The 15,229-nt window shown below is 42.6% G+C and overlaps 1 protein-coding gene across 3 annotated transcripts in view; it reads left to right on the forward strand.

Moving 5' to 3' along the window:
- The window catches only part of LOC117521849 (SPRY domain-containing SOCS box protein 4-like), a 364,472-nt gene extending 352,220 nt beyond the window's left edge, over window positions 1-12,252 (forward strand). For all 3 annotated transcript variants that reach the window (XM_034183205.1, XM_034183204.1, XM_034183203.1), the window contains exon 3: window positions 10,805-12,252. In XM_034183205.1, coding sequence (XP_034039096.1) covers window positions 10,805-10,932 — 128 coding nt within the window. In that variant the 3' untranslated portion in view covers window positions 10,933-12,252. The remainder of the gene's footprint in view (window positions 1-10,804) is intronic.
- Window positions 12,253-15,229: the final 2,977 nt, after the last annotated feature.

Genomic DNA, 15,229 nt, shown 5'->3' on the forward strand with positions numbered 1-15,229 from the left:
TTTGCAAATGCCACCTGGCACGCCGCCCTCAGTCTTCCAGTTCAATGCAAAACCTGATTACATAAGCTGATTTAGCTACAATTACAGCAATATAAAAGTCTTTATATCACCACAGTCTTGAGATGTGTATTTATAGCATGCTACAACACCCAAAATCAAATGTCCCTGCAGTGTTGTGGAATATTCCAAACTTGGATCAATGACAACAGCACCATTCCGGGGTCAGCTATGATAACACCGTATCATTTGGTTTGGTATGTGATAGCATTCCGCAGTTCTCATTTAGATATTTCAATGGAAAGTGATTTTTTTTTTTCTTTTTAATGCATTACCAATTAGAGAAAATGCATTCATGAGTAATAAAATGTGAGCTGGACTAATGTTGAATCTGAGTGAATCAGTTGTGAGGTGAAAAATGTTGCTACAAATATACACATAAAATGAATTATGAACCATAGGTACATAAAAATGTATCATCTGACAGATATAAATATATAACCCTAAATTATGTTAAATTATAAGATTGGAAAATCATTAAGGGCCCTTCGGCTCCTTAATGTCCAAGTTACTCCTGGTGTGCAGTGGAGCGCTTTGCATGACAGCATGCTGATATTAGTGTGTGTGAGAGAATGTGAGACATCATTGTAAAGCTCTCCTAGCTTCTGTTTCAAATGGAAAAGTCGCTACTATCTAAGCAGTCCATTTAACATGTTTACCATTTAAGTGAGGAAGCGTAGTGTTCCCAACAGTAGAGGCTGGGCTGCGCGCATAGGCTGAAATAATGACATCCAGCTCTTTGCCAAGGTTAGAGTTTCAAATTGAGCTGAGAAAAAAAAACATTGTTGCAATTGCTGTATTTGTGCAGGATACATACGAGGTCTGTCAATAAAGTAACGGTCCTTTTTATTTTTTTTAAAAACTATATGGATTTCATTCATATGTTTTTACGTCAGACATGCTTGAACCCTCGTGCGCATGTGTATGCATCACTCTGCATTTAATCATTAGTGATCGATCTCTGCCCCCCTTCTCGGCATGTCTTTTTCCTGGTTCTTTCCCTCAGCCCCAACCAGTCTCAGCAGAAGACTGCCCCTCCCTGAGCCTGGTTCTGCTGGAGGTTTCTTCCTGTTAAAAGGGAGTTTTTCCTTCCCACTGTGGCGAAGTGCTTGCTCATAGGGGGTCGTTTTGACCGTTGGGGTTTTTCATAATTATTGTATGGCCTTGCCTTACAATATGGAGCGCCTTGGGGCAACTGTTTGTTGTGATTTGGCGCTATATAAGAAAAAAGTTGATTGATTGATTGATGTGTGAGTTTTTCCACGCCTGTCGGTTACATCATTCGCCTGTGAGCACGCCTTGGGAAGGAGTGGTCCCGCCCCCTCGTCGGATTTTCATTGTGTGGAAATGGCGGAATGAAAAGGACTTTTTTTCCATCAGAATTTTTTCAGAAGCTGTTAGAGACAGGCACCTGGAAACCATTCGAAAAATTTATCTGGCTTTCGGTGAAAATTTTACGGGCTTCACAGAGAATAAGGTCTGTTACTACAGCTTTAAGGACGGCTTTAAGGACACTCGGCGCGCCGCGCTCCGAGCTGCTATGACGCGGCACAAGCCACCGGACCATTTCTAAACGGATGGCTCTGTGGATACGAGACCGTCGTGTGCTCTTTCTCTGGTTATCACAAGAGCTGGACATCAGCCATTTTCCAGCAGATTTCACTTTTAACAAGAGATTTTGTCATGGAAAGCCGTGCGGAGGCTTCGCGCATAAAGGCCGATTCGCTTTGGAAGCGAGACAAAGGAACACCTCCGTTTCGGCGTGTCAGAGGACAAGTTTGGACATGTCCAGCTCACCACAATTTCTCTGATACTTACTGGACTGGTAAACATTGAAAGCCGAGATAGGCATGTCCAAACTTGTCCTCTGACACGCCGAAACGGAGGTGTTCCTTTGTCTCGCTTCCACAGTGAATTGGTCTTTACGCGCGAAGCCTCCGCGCGGCTTTCCATGACAAAATCTCTTGTTAAAAGTGAAATCTGCCGGAAAATGGCTGATGTCCAGCTCTTGTGATAACCAGAGAAAGAGCACACGACGGTCTCGTATCCACAGAGCCATCCGTTTAGAAATGGTCCGGTGGCTTGTGCCGCGTCGTCGCAGCTCGGAGCGCAGCGCGCCGAGCATCCTTAAAGGGGTCCTTAAAGCTGTAGTAACAGTCCTCATTCTCTGTGAAGCCCGTAAAATTTTCACTGAAAGCCAGATAAATTTTTCGAATGGTTTCCAGGTGCCAGTCTCTAACAGCTTCTGAAAAAATTCTGATGGAAAAAAAGTCCTTTTCATTCCGCCATTTCCAGACAATGAAAATCTGACGAGGGGGCAGGAAAACTCCTTCCCAAGGCGTGCTCACAGGCGAATGACGTAACCGACAAGCGTGGAAAAACTCACACATGCGCACAAGGGTTCAAGCATGTCTGACGTAAAAACATATGAATGAAATCCATATAGTTTTTGAAAAAAATAAAAAGGACCGTTACTTTATTGACAGACCTCGTATGTGCCAAACTGAAAGGCCTGCAAAGAAAAATGTCAGTTCAGTTACGTGTGCTGATACACTCCTACTGCCAATACAACTTAATCAGGAAGTAGAGTGAGCTGCAGACTAAATTTTGTGACTAGCAAAAAAAGTGAGTTGGAGCCATGGAGCTGTATATGAGCTGTATATGAGAACTAGAGAGCGCAGTCCCAATGCTCCACACTAAACGAAAACATCCCTTCATGGACAGCGACATGACGTCTCCTAACCGGGCAAAATATTGAAGTTCCCGGATGTTAATGCATTTTCAATGGAGATTTGCGACTGAACACACTCAGAAAAATGCTCACAAAATACGTGTTAAAATGCCATTTTGACCTGGACATCGAGCCAGTAAAATTAAATTACATTAAATTATGTCAAGAAAGTATTAAACTTACTCTGACACTCACACATTCCCAAATATTAGTGTTGAAAGTTACACGGATCTGCGCTGTTCAAGCCGCTGAGCTGAGGCGTCCTCCTGCTGCTGCTGTGTTCAACGCAGTGCGGCTCCTAAAACCATTACAATACATTTATCGATATATATATTATATTTTTATGCTCCAGAGGTGTTCCGGGCACGTCTCATCGGGAGGAGGCCCCGGGGAAGACCCAGGACACGCTGGAGGGACTACGTCTCTCGGCTGGCTTCAGAACGCCTTGGGGTTCCCCCAGAGGAGCTGGGCGAGGTGTGTGTGGATCAGGAGGTCTGGGCGGCTTTGCTTTAGCTGCTGCCCCCGTGACCCGACTCCAGATAAAGTGGAAGAAAATGGATGGATGGATGGATGGATATTATATTTTTACACAATTATCCTTTATTGACCGAGTTTCATTCATGAAGTCAGTGGTGTGGGTACACATCTGTATGTGTGGGTGTGACTGTGAGGGGAACAGCGCGGATCATTATAATCTCATTATTTTAAGGTGCAAATTTAAAAAAAAAATCTCCAGTCTTGTCGAACAATTTTAATCACTAACGACAAGTATTTTAACTAGACATTGGTCTAGTAGCGGAAAATATCAACTAGACATAAGTGTTGTGAAAGTGTAATGACATGGACCCACAACAGGGGGCGTAAATGAACGGACAATAGATGAGCCAAAAATACAACACTTTACTGTTGTGAAGCGTGCACAACGAAATACAGACAAATACAGAATTTGGACAGAGTCAAATGTACTAAGGTGACGTGTGGGCAGGCTCGAGGATAGAAGATGTCCGTCCAGAGAAGAGCCGGATCCCACACGATTTCCACTGCCACCTAACCCGGAGAATACCGGAGCCGCCAAGTTCCGAGTCCCCAGGTGGCCACCGTCTCCGGCTGTCGGATCTGGTACTGCTGGCAGGAAGCAGAAACAGTTATGTGTGGGTGTGTGTACACCCAGCAATACACTCAGCGATAGTTCCTCAATGGTGGGTAAAACACCTCCACCTCCGAAACAGGAACACAGTAAGAAATAACAGTAGTACCTACTACTTAACAGAGTACGGCTGAGAAAATACCCCGACGATATCTCGGCAGTGGGGTGGAGATGTCGTCCGGCTTTTATGGAGTGGTTGATGAGTTGATGATAGGTGACAGCTGTCAGGAGTTAATGAGTGACAGCTGTCACTCCCGGCTCCTGTGAGGCGGCAGCGCCCTCTCGTGCCTGAAGCCCGCACTCCAGGCAGGGCGCCCTCTGATGGTGGGCCAGCAGTACCTCCTCTTCAGCGGCCCACACAACAAGTGAATAGTTAATGGTCTGTGTCATCGGGCGACAGGTATGGCAGGATACATACACCTGTTTATCATCCAAATATCACGGACAAAGTGACAAGAATAACCAAAACCACTTACTTATGGGAGGAAATATTGTCTCCCTTGTTCATCCATTTGTGGCTTTGCCAACGTGCGCAGCTTTCCATCATATTCCACCTGTTTCTTGAACTTCTATGCCTCCTTGTCGGCACATGGCTAAGTGCAAGTGCGCTCTCTAGTTCAGAGTAGTTAAAATTATGGAATCATGAAAAATAAAAGAACGCTCCAACACATCACTAGTATTTTGTTGCACCACCTCTGGCTTTTATAACAGCTTGCAGTCTCTGAGGCATGGACTTAATGAGTGACAAACTGTACTCTTCATCAATCTGGCTCCAACTTTCTCTGATTGCTGTTGCCAGATCAGCTTTGCAGGTTGGAGCCTTGTCATGGACCATTTTCTTCAACTTCCACCAAAGATTTTCAATTGGATTAAGATCCGGACTATTTGCAGGCCATGACATTGACCCTATGTGTCTTTTTGCAAGGAATGTTTTCACAGTTTTTGCTCTATGGCAAGATGCATTATCATCTTGAAAAATGATTTCATCATCCCCAAACATCCTTTCAATTGATGGGATAAGAAAAGTGTCCAAAATATCAACGTAAACTTGTGCGTTTATTGATGATGTAATGACAGCCATCTCCCCAGTGCCTTTACCTGACAATGCAGCCCCATATCATCAATGACTGTGGAAATTTACATGTTCTCTTCAGGCAGTCATCTTTATAAATCTCATTGGAATGGCACCAAACAAAAGTTCCAGCATCATCACCTTGCCCAATGCAGATTCGAGATTCATCACTGAATATGACTTTCATCCAGTCATCCACAGTCCACGATTGCGTTTCCTTAGCCTATTGTAACCTTGTTTTTTTCTGTTTAGGTGTTAATGATGGCTTTCGTTTAGCTTTTCTGTATGTAAATCCCATTTCCTTTAGGCAGTTTCTTACAGTTCGGTCACAGACGTTGACTCCAGTTTCCTCCCATTCGTTCCTCATTTGTTTTGTTGTGCATTTTTGATTTTTGAGACATATTGCTTTAAGTTTTCTGTCTTGACGCTTTGATGTCTTCCTTGGTCTACCAGTATGTTTGCCTTTAACAACCTTCACATGTTGTTTGTATTTGGTCCAGAGTTTAGACACAGCTAACTGTGAACAACCAACATCTTTTGCAACATTGCGTGATGATTTACCCTCTTTTAAGAGTTTGATAATCCTCTCCTTTGTTTCAATTGGCATCTCTCGTGTTGGAGCCATGATTCATGTCAGTCCACTTGGTGCAACAGCTCTCCAAGGTGTGATCACTCCTTTTTAGATGCAGAGTAACGAGCAGATCTGATTTGATGCAGCTGTTAGTTTTGGGGATGAAAATTTACAGGGTGATTCCATAATTTATTCCTCAGAATTGAGTGAGTCCATATTTTTTTCCCTCTGCTTGGTCTAAAAAAGTAACCGTTACTGACTGCCACAATTATTTTTCCTGATTTCTTATAGTGTTTCTTAAAGCCAGAAAGTTGCCATTTGAAATGACTTTAGTTTTGTGTCATGTCTGTGATCTGCTTTATTTCTACAAAATTAAACAACTGAATGAACATCCTCCGAGGCCGGTGATTCAATAATTATTGCCAGGGGTTGTACTTACATACATCTTCAACTGCTTATCCGGGATTGGGTCTCATGAGTGTGTGTGTGTATTAAAAGCCAAGTGGCCTCTGTGTACATGTATGCATGTGTGCTTGTGTATGGCTTTGATCACGGACAAACTGGGGAGAGCTGACATTTGCCGTTTGGTATGCTTATATATTTTTGGCCAATGATGAACGGCACCAAAATGGAATGGTCATAGGACTAATACTTTTGAAGAAACTACAGCTATTAGCAAACAACAGGGAACAGTGGACATTGATAATTATATTCTGGACTCACACACCATTCTAGCAGGGGGCGGTAAATCAATGCCACCAAAACCAAACGTTGATAGGACTAATATTTTTGGAGAAATTACAGATATTATGTAACAACATTGAACAATGGATGTTGATAACTACATTCTGGACTCACATTCCATTCCACATCATTATAGGAACTTGGCATAACTTATTGCCACCATTGAAAAATGTCAGCTACCTATTTTATAAACACTACCCAATCTAGAGCCCATGGATCCCCATCGACAACACGCTAGTATATGTAAGTACTAAAAATCGTGTGGTCACTCTGCAGTCAGTCATCATATTTGTGTTGTTGTTTCTGTAACTGTTTCCCATCAAAGCTGCTGATATGAGCGTGGCTCCAAGGTCGCGGTTATTTCTGTCGGTTCTATATTTAAGGCTGTTGTTCAAACTGTATTTAGTACAACATTAACCTGAACTTGTGTGAGCTGCTCTCTCGTGCATTAGCGTGCACTTCCTGTCTCCCTCAGTCCTCCACAGCTCATTGTTGATGACCTGATGCCACTCAGCCTGCACACAGCAGCAATTATCTGCTATGTATCCTATTAATGTGGTGACAGCAGCTCTCATTAGAGGTCACACAGAGGTCAGCGCGCACAGCAGTCATATCTGTGCACGATGAAAGACCCGAGGAAGAGAATGGGCTATTGCTTTCAAGCTCACTGCATCAAATGCTCAGCGTTGTTCTGCGTGGTCAAGTTCAAGTTCATATCTGGTGTCACATAAACCCTCTTCTGTGTTGGATTTAGAGAAGGCCCTCATCCAACGAGCTAAGGTGTTTTATTGTATTCCCAAAACATAGAATATAATACTACGTACCTCACTTGACCATGTCTCTCACTCTCTTTTTGTTTCATAGCTAAATTAATAGAAAATCCTTTCCACGGGGTTGTGTGGAGGTATGATGTCACTTTAGCTTTACGAGGGCTGTCAATAAAGTAACAGTCCTTTTTATTTTTTTCAAAAACTATATGGATTTCATTCATATGTTTTTACGTCAGACATGCTTGAACCCTCGTGCGCATGCGTGAGTTTTTCCACGCCTGTCGGTGACGTCATTCGCCTGTGAGCACTCCTTGTGGGAGGAGTCGTCCAGCCCCTCGTCGGAATTCCTTTGTCTGAGAAGTTGCTGAGAGACTGGCGCGTTGTTTGATCAAAATTTTTCTAAACCTGTGAGACACATCGAAGTGGACACGGTTCGAAAAATTAAGCTGGTTTTCAGTGAAAATTTTAACGGCTGATGAGAGATTTTGAGGTGATTCTGTCGCTTTAAGGACTTCCCACGGTGCGAGACGTCGCTCAGCGCTCTCAGCCGCCGTCGTCAGCCTGTTCAAGCTGAAAACCTCCACATTTCAGGCTCTATTGATCCAGGACGTCGTGAGAGAACAGAGAAGTTTCAAAGAAGTCGGTTTCAGCATTTTATCCGGATATTCCACTGTTAAAGGAGATTTTTTTAATGAAAGATGTGCGGACGGGTCCGCGCGTTGGGACGCAGCCGACGCGGTGCGGCGGCACAGGAAAAACACCTCCGTGTTGATAACCATTTGTAAAATCCAGGCGGCTTTTGATGGCTTTCAGTGGAGTGAGTATATGAGAAATTGTTTAACAGCAGGACATGTTCCAACTTGTCCTTAAGGCTTCCAACAGAGGTGTTTTTCCTGTGGCGGAGCGTCGCGGCGGCTGTCCCGTCCGCACGTCTTTCATTAAAAAATCTCCTTTAACAGTGGAATATCCGGATAAAATGCTGAAACCGACTTCTTCTGAAACTTCTCTGTTCTCTCACGACGTCCTGGATCAATAGAACCTGAAATGTGGAGGTTTTCAGCTTGAACAGGCTGACGACGCCGCCTGAGAGCGCTGCGCGATGTCTCGCACCGTGGGAAGTCCTTAAAGCGACAGAATCACCTCAAAATCTCTCATCAGCCGTTAAAATTTTCACTGAAAACCAGCTTAATTTTTCGAACCGTGTCCACTTCGATGTGTCTCACAGGTTTAGAAAAAATTTTGATCAAACAAAGCGCCATTCTCTCAGCAACTTCTCAGACAAAGGAATTCCGACGAGGGGCTGGACGACTCCTCCCACAAGGAGTGCTCAAAGGCGAATGACGTCACCGACAGGCGTGAAAAAACTCACGCATGCGCACGAGGGTTCTAGCATGTCTGACGTAAAAACATATGAATGAAATCCATATAGTTTTTGAAAAAAATAAAAAGGACCGTTACTTTATTGACAGCCCTCGTAGACTGAAACATTCACACTGTGAAGCATTCAGAAGCACTTTGGTTTGTCTGTCTCACTAACAACCACACCTGCCCCTAATCCATCATCCACCTGGCATCTAGTAACCATCCAGCAGGTGGCAGACATGTCGGTGGAATGTTACACAGGCAAATTTCTTTATGAATTGATCTGTTCACCAGATTTGAAAGGATTTATCCTCATTAACAGCGTGACTTGGATGGGCTCATTTATCCATCACTTCACTTGCTGCATTGTACATTCTCACTTCACAGGATCTGGTTTCTGGTTGAGTAAGATAGCAGAATGCATTGTTTCACTGCATCTTTCATGCCAACATCAACGTGTTGCCTCAGCAGTAACGTGTTTGTGGAGGGGGTGTGGGATTATAGGCAGTCCTTCATCTTTTTGCTTTAACCTTGAACACAGGCGGCAGCAGGTGTTAAGAAGACGTCCACTGTTAGAACAGTGAGACGCTGTGCATCCAAATCTATTCAGTAAACCTCAAAATAAAGACATTTCATATTCACCAGTCTGGGTCCTGATAAAGATGTCATCCTAGAGAATATTTTCTATTGACAGTCCCATTTTTCAACAACAATTACAAATAGAGTACTCTTCATCTTACACTTCACATCCTTTCTTCTCATACGTGCCTCCTGTCCACCTGAGTAAACGCCGTCACTCTGTTCCAGTCAGTTGGCTGTCGGTGGTCGTCCTTGAGCTCAGAATACACAAAGTGAGCTGTGAGGACCCCCCCACCCCACCCCCAAGCATGTTTTGATTCCACACTGCTGGGCAGTGCAGAACTAAGAGACTAAATGGATAAAACACTTAACAAGAAGCAAACAGGTAACACTCGATGAGAGAATGACAAAGATCTGATCATTAGAACCACTTCAGCAAATGTTGACATTTTCATACATTTTTGTGACGTGGTTGTATGTGAATGTGGCCGTGTAACACGGAGCTGTAACGACTCAACCCAGCAGTGATTCTGATTATTAACAAGCTCATTCTGGGCCAGCAAAAAGCCTCATGTTGTGTTGAGGTGATCCAGTTTTCTTCACGTCACCAGCAGTCATATCCTTTCTTGATCACTTTGTGGTCAGGGTAACTGTGTTTGTATGTACACTTTCACAATATCACTCATCCCTGTCAACAGACTCTAAAACTGCAGAATACAGAGAAAGTGCCACTTAACTTTTTCTAGACCTGTATTAGACGAAAAGCAGAAGCAAAATACGGTGTGATGTGAAGTTATCCTGCTGCTCTTAAAACACTCTCCTGGTGCAGTTTTACCAGCAAAAAGAATGTGGCTCAATTGTTGAAATATAATTTGGGGGCAAAGCTTTGTGTGATTGTCAGCACAGAGGTCAGGAATGACGGAGTCATCGGAGTGTATAGACTTCTAGCAGAACAGTCAATAATTATAATTATGAGTCATTGTATTATTTTTGAATGTTATGTGCTACTTCTTGTGATGATCTTTTTAAAATTGGGTAGATAAATGACTGTGGTATTAAAATGTAGCGAAGCACCTTTTGGTACTTAAGGCCATGGTATTCACTTGGTTTTGAGTAAGGTGCACACTTTTCATGGGTGTTTGCCGCCATCTATTATTGCAGATGTATGACATGTAAAAGTAAAGTCTGTGATTATAAAATGGCACTTAATGCTAATCCCAGCATGTGTGCTTCTCTAACTGTTGCATCCCTGAAGCACAGAATACACTCACTTATTTTTCGAAAAGATTTATGCGTCATTGGTGAAATGAGACAAGAGACGTATCTCAGGCGGGTCTCCACCTCCTGATGTCCTCTGTGTTCAGCAGCTCAAACCGCAGCCTGCATTAAAAAAAAAAAAGTTCTCCTGTTACCTCCTTAAGCACAGAACAAAGTAGGAGCTCACACTGTACCAGGCCAGGTAGAAGTTTAACATTTCCATCAAACATCTCCAAATACACTTAAAATAATTTTACCTCAAATGACCTTTTTGTTTCTAATAATACGTCAGGGTGACAGCTGGTGTTTTGTCAAAGAAAGGATTAAAGCAGGTGTCAGAAGAAGATGGTGAATATTTGAAGATGTCATCATCACTGTCCATCCGTCATTCATGCATGATAAAAAAAAAACATGTAGAGTGCAGGAATGAAAGACAGACGTGTGAGTTTACAAACTGCAGAGTCACCCTTAATTACAAGTGCTGTGACCCATGTGTGTCTCTTTCTGTCTCCAGCGGAGCCTCTTCCTCTGATGGACCTGTGCAGACGCGCGGCCCGTCTGGCGTTGGGTCGTGAGCGCCTACAGGAGATCGAGAGCCTTCCTCTGCCACAGTCTCTCAAAAATTACCTCCAGTACCAGTGACTGACGGCCTGAACAGAGCATCATGAGGTCTAAACACGAACGGATGAAAGGTGATGATGGAAGGATACAGAGCAGGCAGGAAGGACATCCACACAGAGGTCACAGGCTTTGGGACAGCACCAGCTTCACTTGGACCTTGAGGCTGCTTTCCTCTTTTCATTTTGGACTGAAAGTAATTTATTGATGATGGTATCTCACTCATCCAGACAGGCGGTTAATGGTGATGTAGTGAGACGGTTGTGTCACCGTAAGATGACTGCCACCACCTAGTGACAAGAATTAAAAAATGCACCATGTAAGCACACTAAAAATCCTTGGAGGCCTTTCTGATGCGCAGGTGTTTCATTGCTCCTCGATTTGGTTGTGCTCGCTCTCTACAGGCACAAGCATAGTTTCTAAGAGGATGTTACCTTATTTTTTCTTTTTGTTTTGTTTTGTTTTATTAAACTGACTCAGCGCTCAACTCAGAGCTCTCCTTACATGCAGAATGGAATTAAAAGCCAGCATGCCAAATTTCGCTCCTGCGTATATTTGATGATAGACAAAACAAACCGGGAAACTTGTTGCTGTTCAAATCATAATTAGGCGCAACTGACAACATTCCTCACAGGACACTAAAAGATGATTCCAACCAAAGTATTTCATACGAAGGTAGGTTGCAGGCACGCGGCCAGTAGTTTACTCAGAAATGTCGTTGTAGCTCTAGGTCTAACTATGGCACACACACCAACAATCCAGGAGGGGCCTGTTGTAGCTCAGTGGTACCAGACGGTGTCACTGCACCGTGCCTCAAAGACCACAAACAGGACGTGATCCTGGATCATATTGGCCTCACAGTGCTGAGGTAGAGGTATTTATTTTTTATTTTTTAGCTCAGAATAGGATGCAGATGACCAGTGCACATCAATACACACACACACACACACGTACACACACTGTAGACCAGTAAGATTCCTAAAAATGCTTGAGTCACTTTTTTCACTTTTTGTTTGTCTTTACTTCAGAGTTTTTATTCTGCGTTGTTATGATTTTACTGTGTGTGAGGTCTGATGATGATGATATTTATTTATCACGGGCATGTTTGGTTCTTAAATGATCATTGATTTTTAAATTCAGGTCAATTTGTTACAGACATGCTGGTGATGGGAGAATGAAATAATTGATTTTCAATGCTGCTTTTGTTATTGTTATTGATGGTGGTGGTCTTTCCTCCTGTATCGGGTCGGGCGAGGAGACGACCGTTCAGAGGAGCAGACAGTGCAGATGAGTTGTCAACTGTTGTGAAATGTGAATAAAAGCCATGTGACATGAAAAATTTCATAAAGTTTGTGTCTGAAGATTTATATAATCTGAGTTTTTCTGCTACTTGTTTTCATAGCCCTGACGCGAGTCTAGCATGTGCATGTTTAGCGCATGTGAGCCCCACCCTATGAAAGCGTTAATCATCTCAACATTGAGAAACGGTCGTGATCACCCACATAGCACAGTGTATATTGGATGGTGGACAATAGCAACCTTACAGAAATCAGTCCCCTACAACATCACATTCAAAGCTTAAACAGGCGTCCAACCAAGAAAATGGTTGTAGTGGAGCAAATAACTGAAACAATACTTCACATGATGATACAAGCACCAAATCCAGCACAAATTCTCCTTAAACATTGCTTTTTGAAAAAACTGATGGGCCACTTGAATTTTCAATAGGCGGCCACATAGGGGTCAGTTGAAGAATTACACAGGGGTTAAAATATAAAAATGCTCCAATCATATTGAAAACTACCACATTATTTGTCTGATCATAAAGATTCCAAAAAGGTATAGTTTGGACTATCTATGACTGAATGTTATGGAGTTATGGGGTAAAAACCTTAAGAATGGTGACAAAGGTCAATTTCAGTTTGTACAGGGGTAAAAAAAAGTTGCTCCAATTTTAGTAAAAAATGGTGCAAATTGTTGATGGAGCTACTTGGATTAATAAATGGAGTAGTTTTGACTGTGTTGAATGCTTGGTCTCTAAAGTAAAGGTCAAATAATGTTGACGTCCATTGAATTCTATGACTTGACATATGTTACCCCCGTAACGTGATAACTAAGCATGATACATGGTGCAAACTATACTTTTTGAAACCCTTTTAACTCAACCAATAATTTGCATCACCTTTGAACAAAATTGGAGCAACTCTAACTTTTGACCCCAGTACAAACTGAAACTGAACTTTGTCACCATTCTTGTTGTTTTTACCCCATAACTCTATAGAATTCAGTCACAGATAGTCCAAACTATACCTTTTTGGAATCTTTACAATAAGACAAATAATGTGGTATAATTTTCATTATGACTGGAGCATTTTTATATTTTAACCCCTATGTAATTCTTCAATTGACCCCTAGGTGGGCCGTCAGTTTTCTTTTCAAAAGAGTAATATCTAAGGTGTACTTTTGCCAAATTTGGTGCTTGTGTCACCATTTGAAGGATTCCTCTGTAAATATTATCTGCTGCACTACTGGACTAGAACCAACAATCATCTGGCTTTTCCCAGATGAAGAGCGCTTCATGCTGCAAAAGAGCTCCAACTGACGTTTACTCTCCTCAGTGCAGAGGAAGAAGGGTTGAGGAGGCATGGCTGAAGAAGGAATCCAGTGCTTCGGTTTTGTGAGGCTGGTGCTCGTGCAAACGAAGTGCACTAAATCTTTTGTAGCACACTGACAGGATGAAATGACAGACAGAGCTGCAGTACTACAAAGCCTGATGGACACAGTTTAAGCATCTTTGAATGTCTGGGGGCATGTGAGTCAGTGAGAAAACTGAACTTTTAATTATGTGGCTTTGTGCTTCACAGTAAATAATGTGATTCTTTTATTCTAAAAAACAAGTACAGAACTAAGTTATCAAAGTAACACTCGAATTGTTCGGCCGGTGTAATTAACTTAAAATCAAAGGTGAAAAGATGCAGCCCCAGTTACTCTTTAACAGCAGTCGTGCAGGACATTGACATTGTAATCACTTGTGTATCTGTCCACGAAACAAAATAAATGGGCGAGCAGACCTTCACCAAACCTGGTAGAAATAACCCCTGAGTGATTGTCCTCGTATGTAGCAGACTGTCAAACAGTGGCGGCTGGCCCATAGGGGGCGCTCGGGCGCTGCCCTCCTAGATGTGGAGGGGAAAAGTCATAATATACGTATATTTAAAAAGTATTATCAATGTCAGTATTTGGCAAATCAACATTGCCAAAATTAATGGCTTTGGGGCGCCGGAATTTTAGCCCTTGCTACAAAAATGCGGGAACGTTAGATTGTTACAGTCAGTGATACACGTGACGCTGCAGCTGCTGTCAGTCAGGAAGAGATGATGGTGACGATGACGTTTGGGTTATATTTATTTTTATTTTGTCTCCGTGTGTTTTGCTGAAGTAAGTTGAAGAACTCTTCGGAGGTTTAAAACGGGACAAAACTAATCAAATCATGACACCAAAGTTTGGCGGGGATCCTTTGGAGGTGCACACATCAGATCATTCTCGTGGTTTAATGACAACTGTACATCCCGGTTGGAGGAGAGAAGTTTGTCTGACTCGTTATAAACCGTGTCAGGCTTCATTCACACTGTCAGCGCGCACACGTCACGGAGGCTGCTGATCTGCGCTCTTTACTGCGGGGTGGAAAGGAGCGCATCCACCTCTGCCAGCTGCAGACTGACTCCTCTGGATCCACTTCAGCTCAGGTGAGCTGACGAGCTGCTCGGATTTATTCCCGAATGTTGCTCCTGATGTGGAAACGAGGATGAAAATTTAAGGTAAAACGAATGAGTGATGTTTTTATGTTTCTTTTAGGGGGTCAAAGCTGTGCTCTTTATTGGGACAGCAGACCAGTTATAATGGTAATAGGGGAGGCCGGGGTTGTTTGTAACAGTGTTCAAAGCTGCAGCCATGCTGGTATTTTGATTTCACTTTACACGTTATGAGGATCAGTTCGCAGAAGTGAAATATTCTTTGGAGTATTCCACACTCTAAAACAAATTATTTGCTCAGTTTAAAAACAAAACAAAACCCTAAAATAGCAATTTGCATGTTTTAAAAAAATTCTAACTCAGCCACTGAGTTCACACAAGACCCTTATAGTAAGACAAACCCAAGTTTAGCAACGCATTTAATTAAGTGGTTTTGTAAACTTAATTTGCTTTGTCCTCTACACTGTTAATTAATTTTAACCAATTTAAAGGTTTTGGTGTTATTAGTTAGTCAAGTTATTTAATTTAAGTTTTTCAAGCTTCTTTAGTTTGCCTCCATTCCACTCAGT

This window comes from Thalassophryne amazonica, chromosome 12 (assembly GCF_902500255.1).
Source record: "Thalassophryne amazonica chromosome 12, fThaAma1.1, whole genome shotgun sequence".
In the NCBI taxonomy this organism is placed as follows: Eukaryota; Metazoa; Chordata; class Actinopteri; order Batrachoidiformes; family Batrachoididae; genus Thalassophryne; species Thalassophryne amazonica.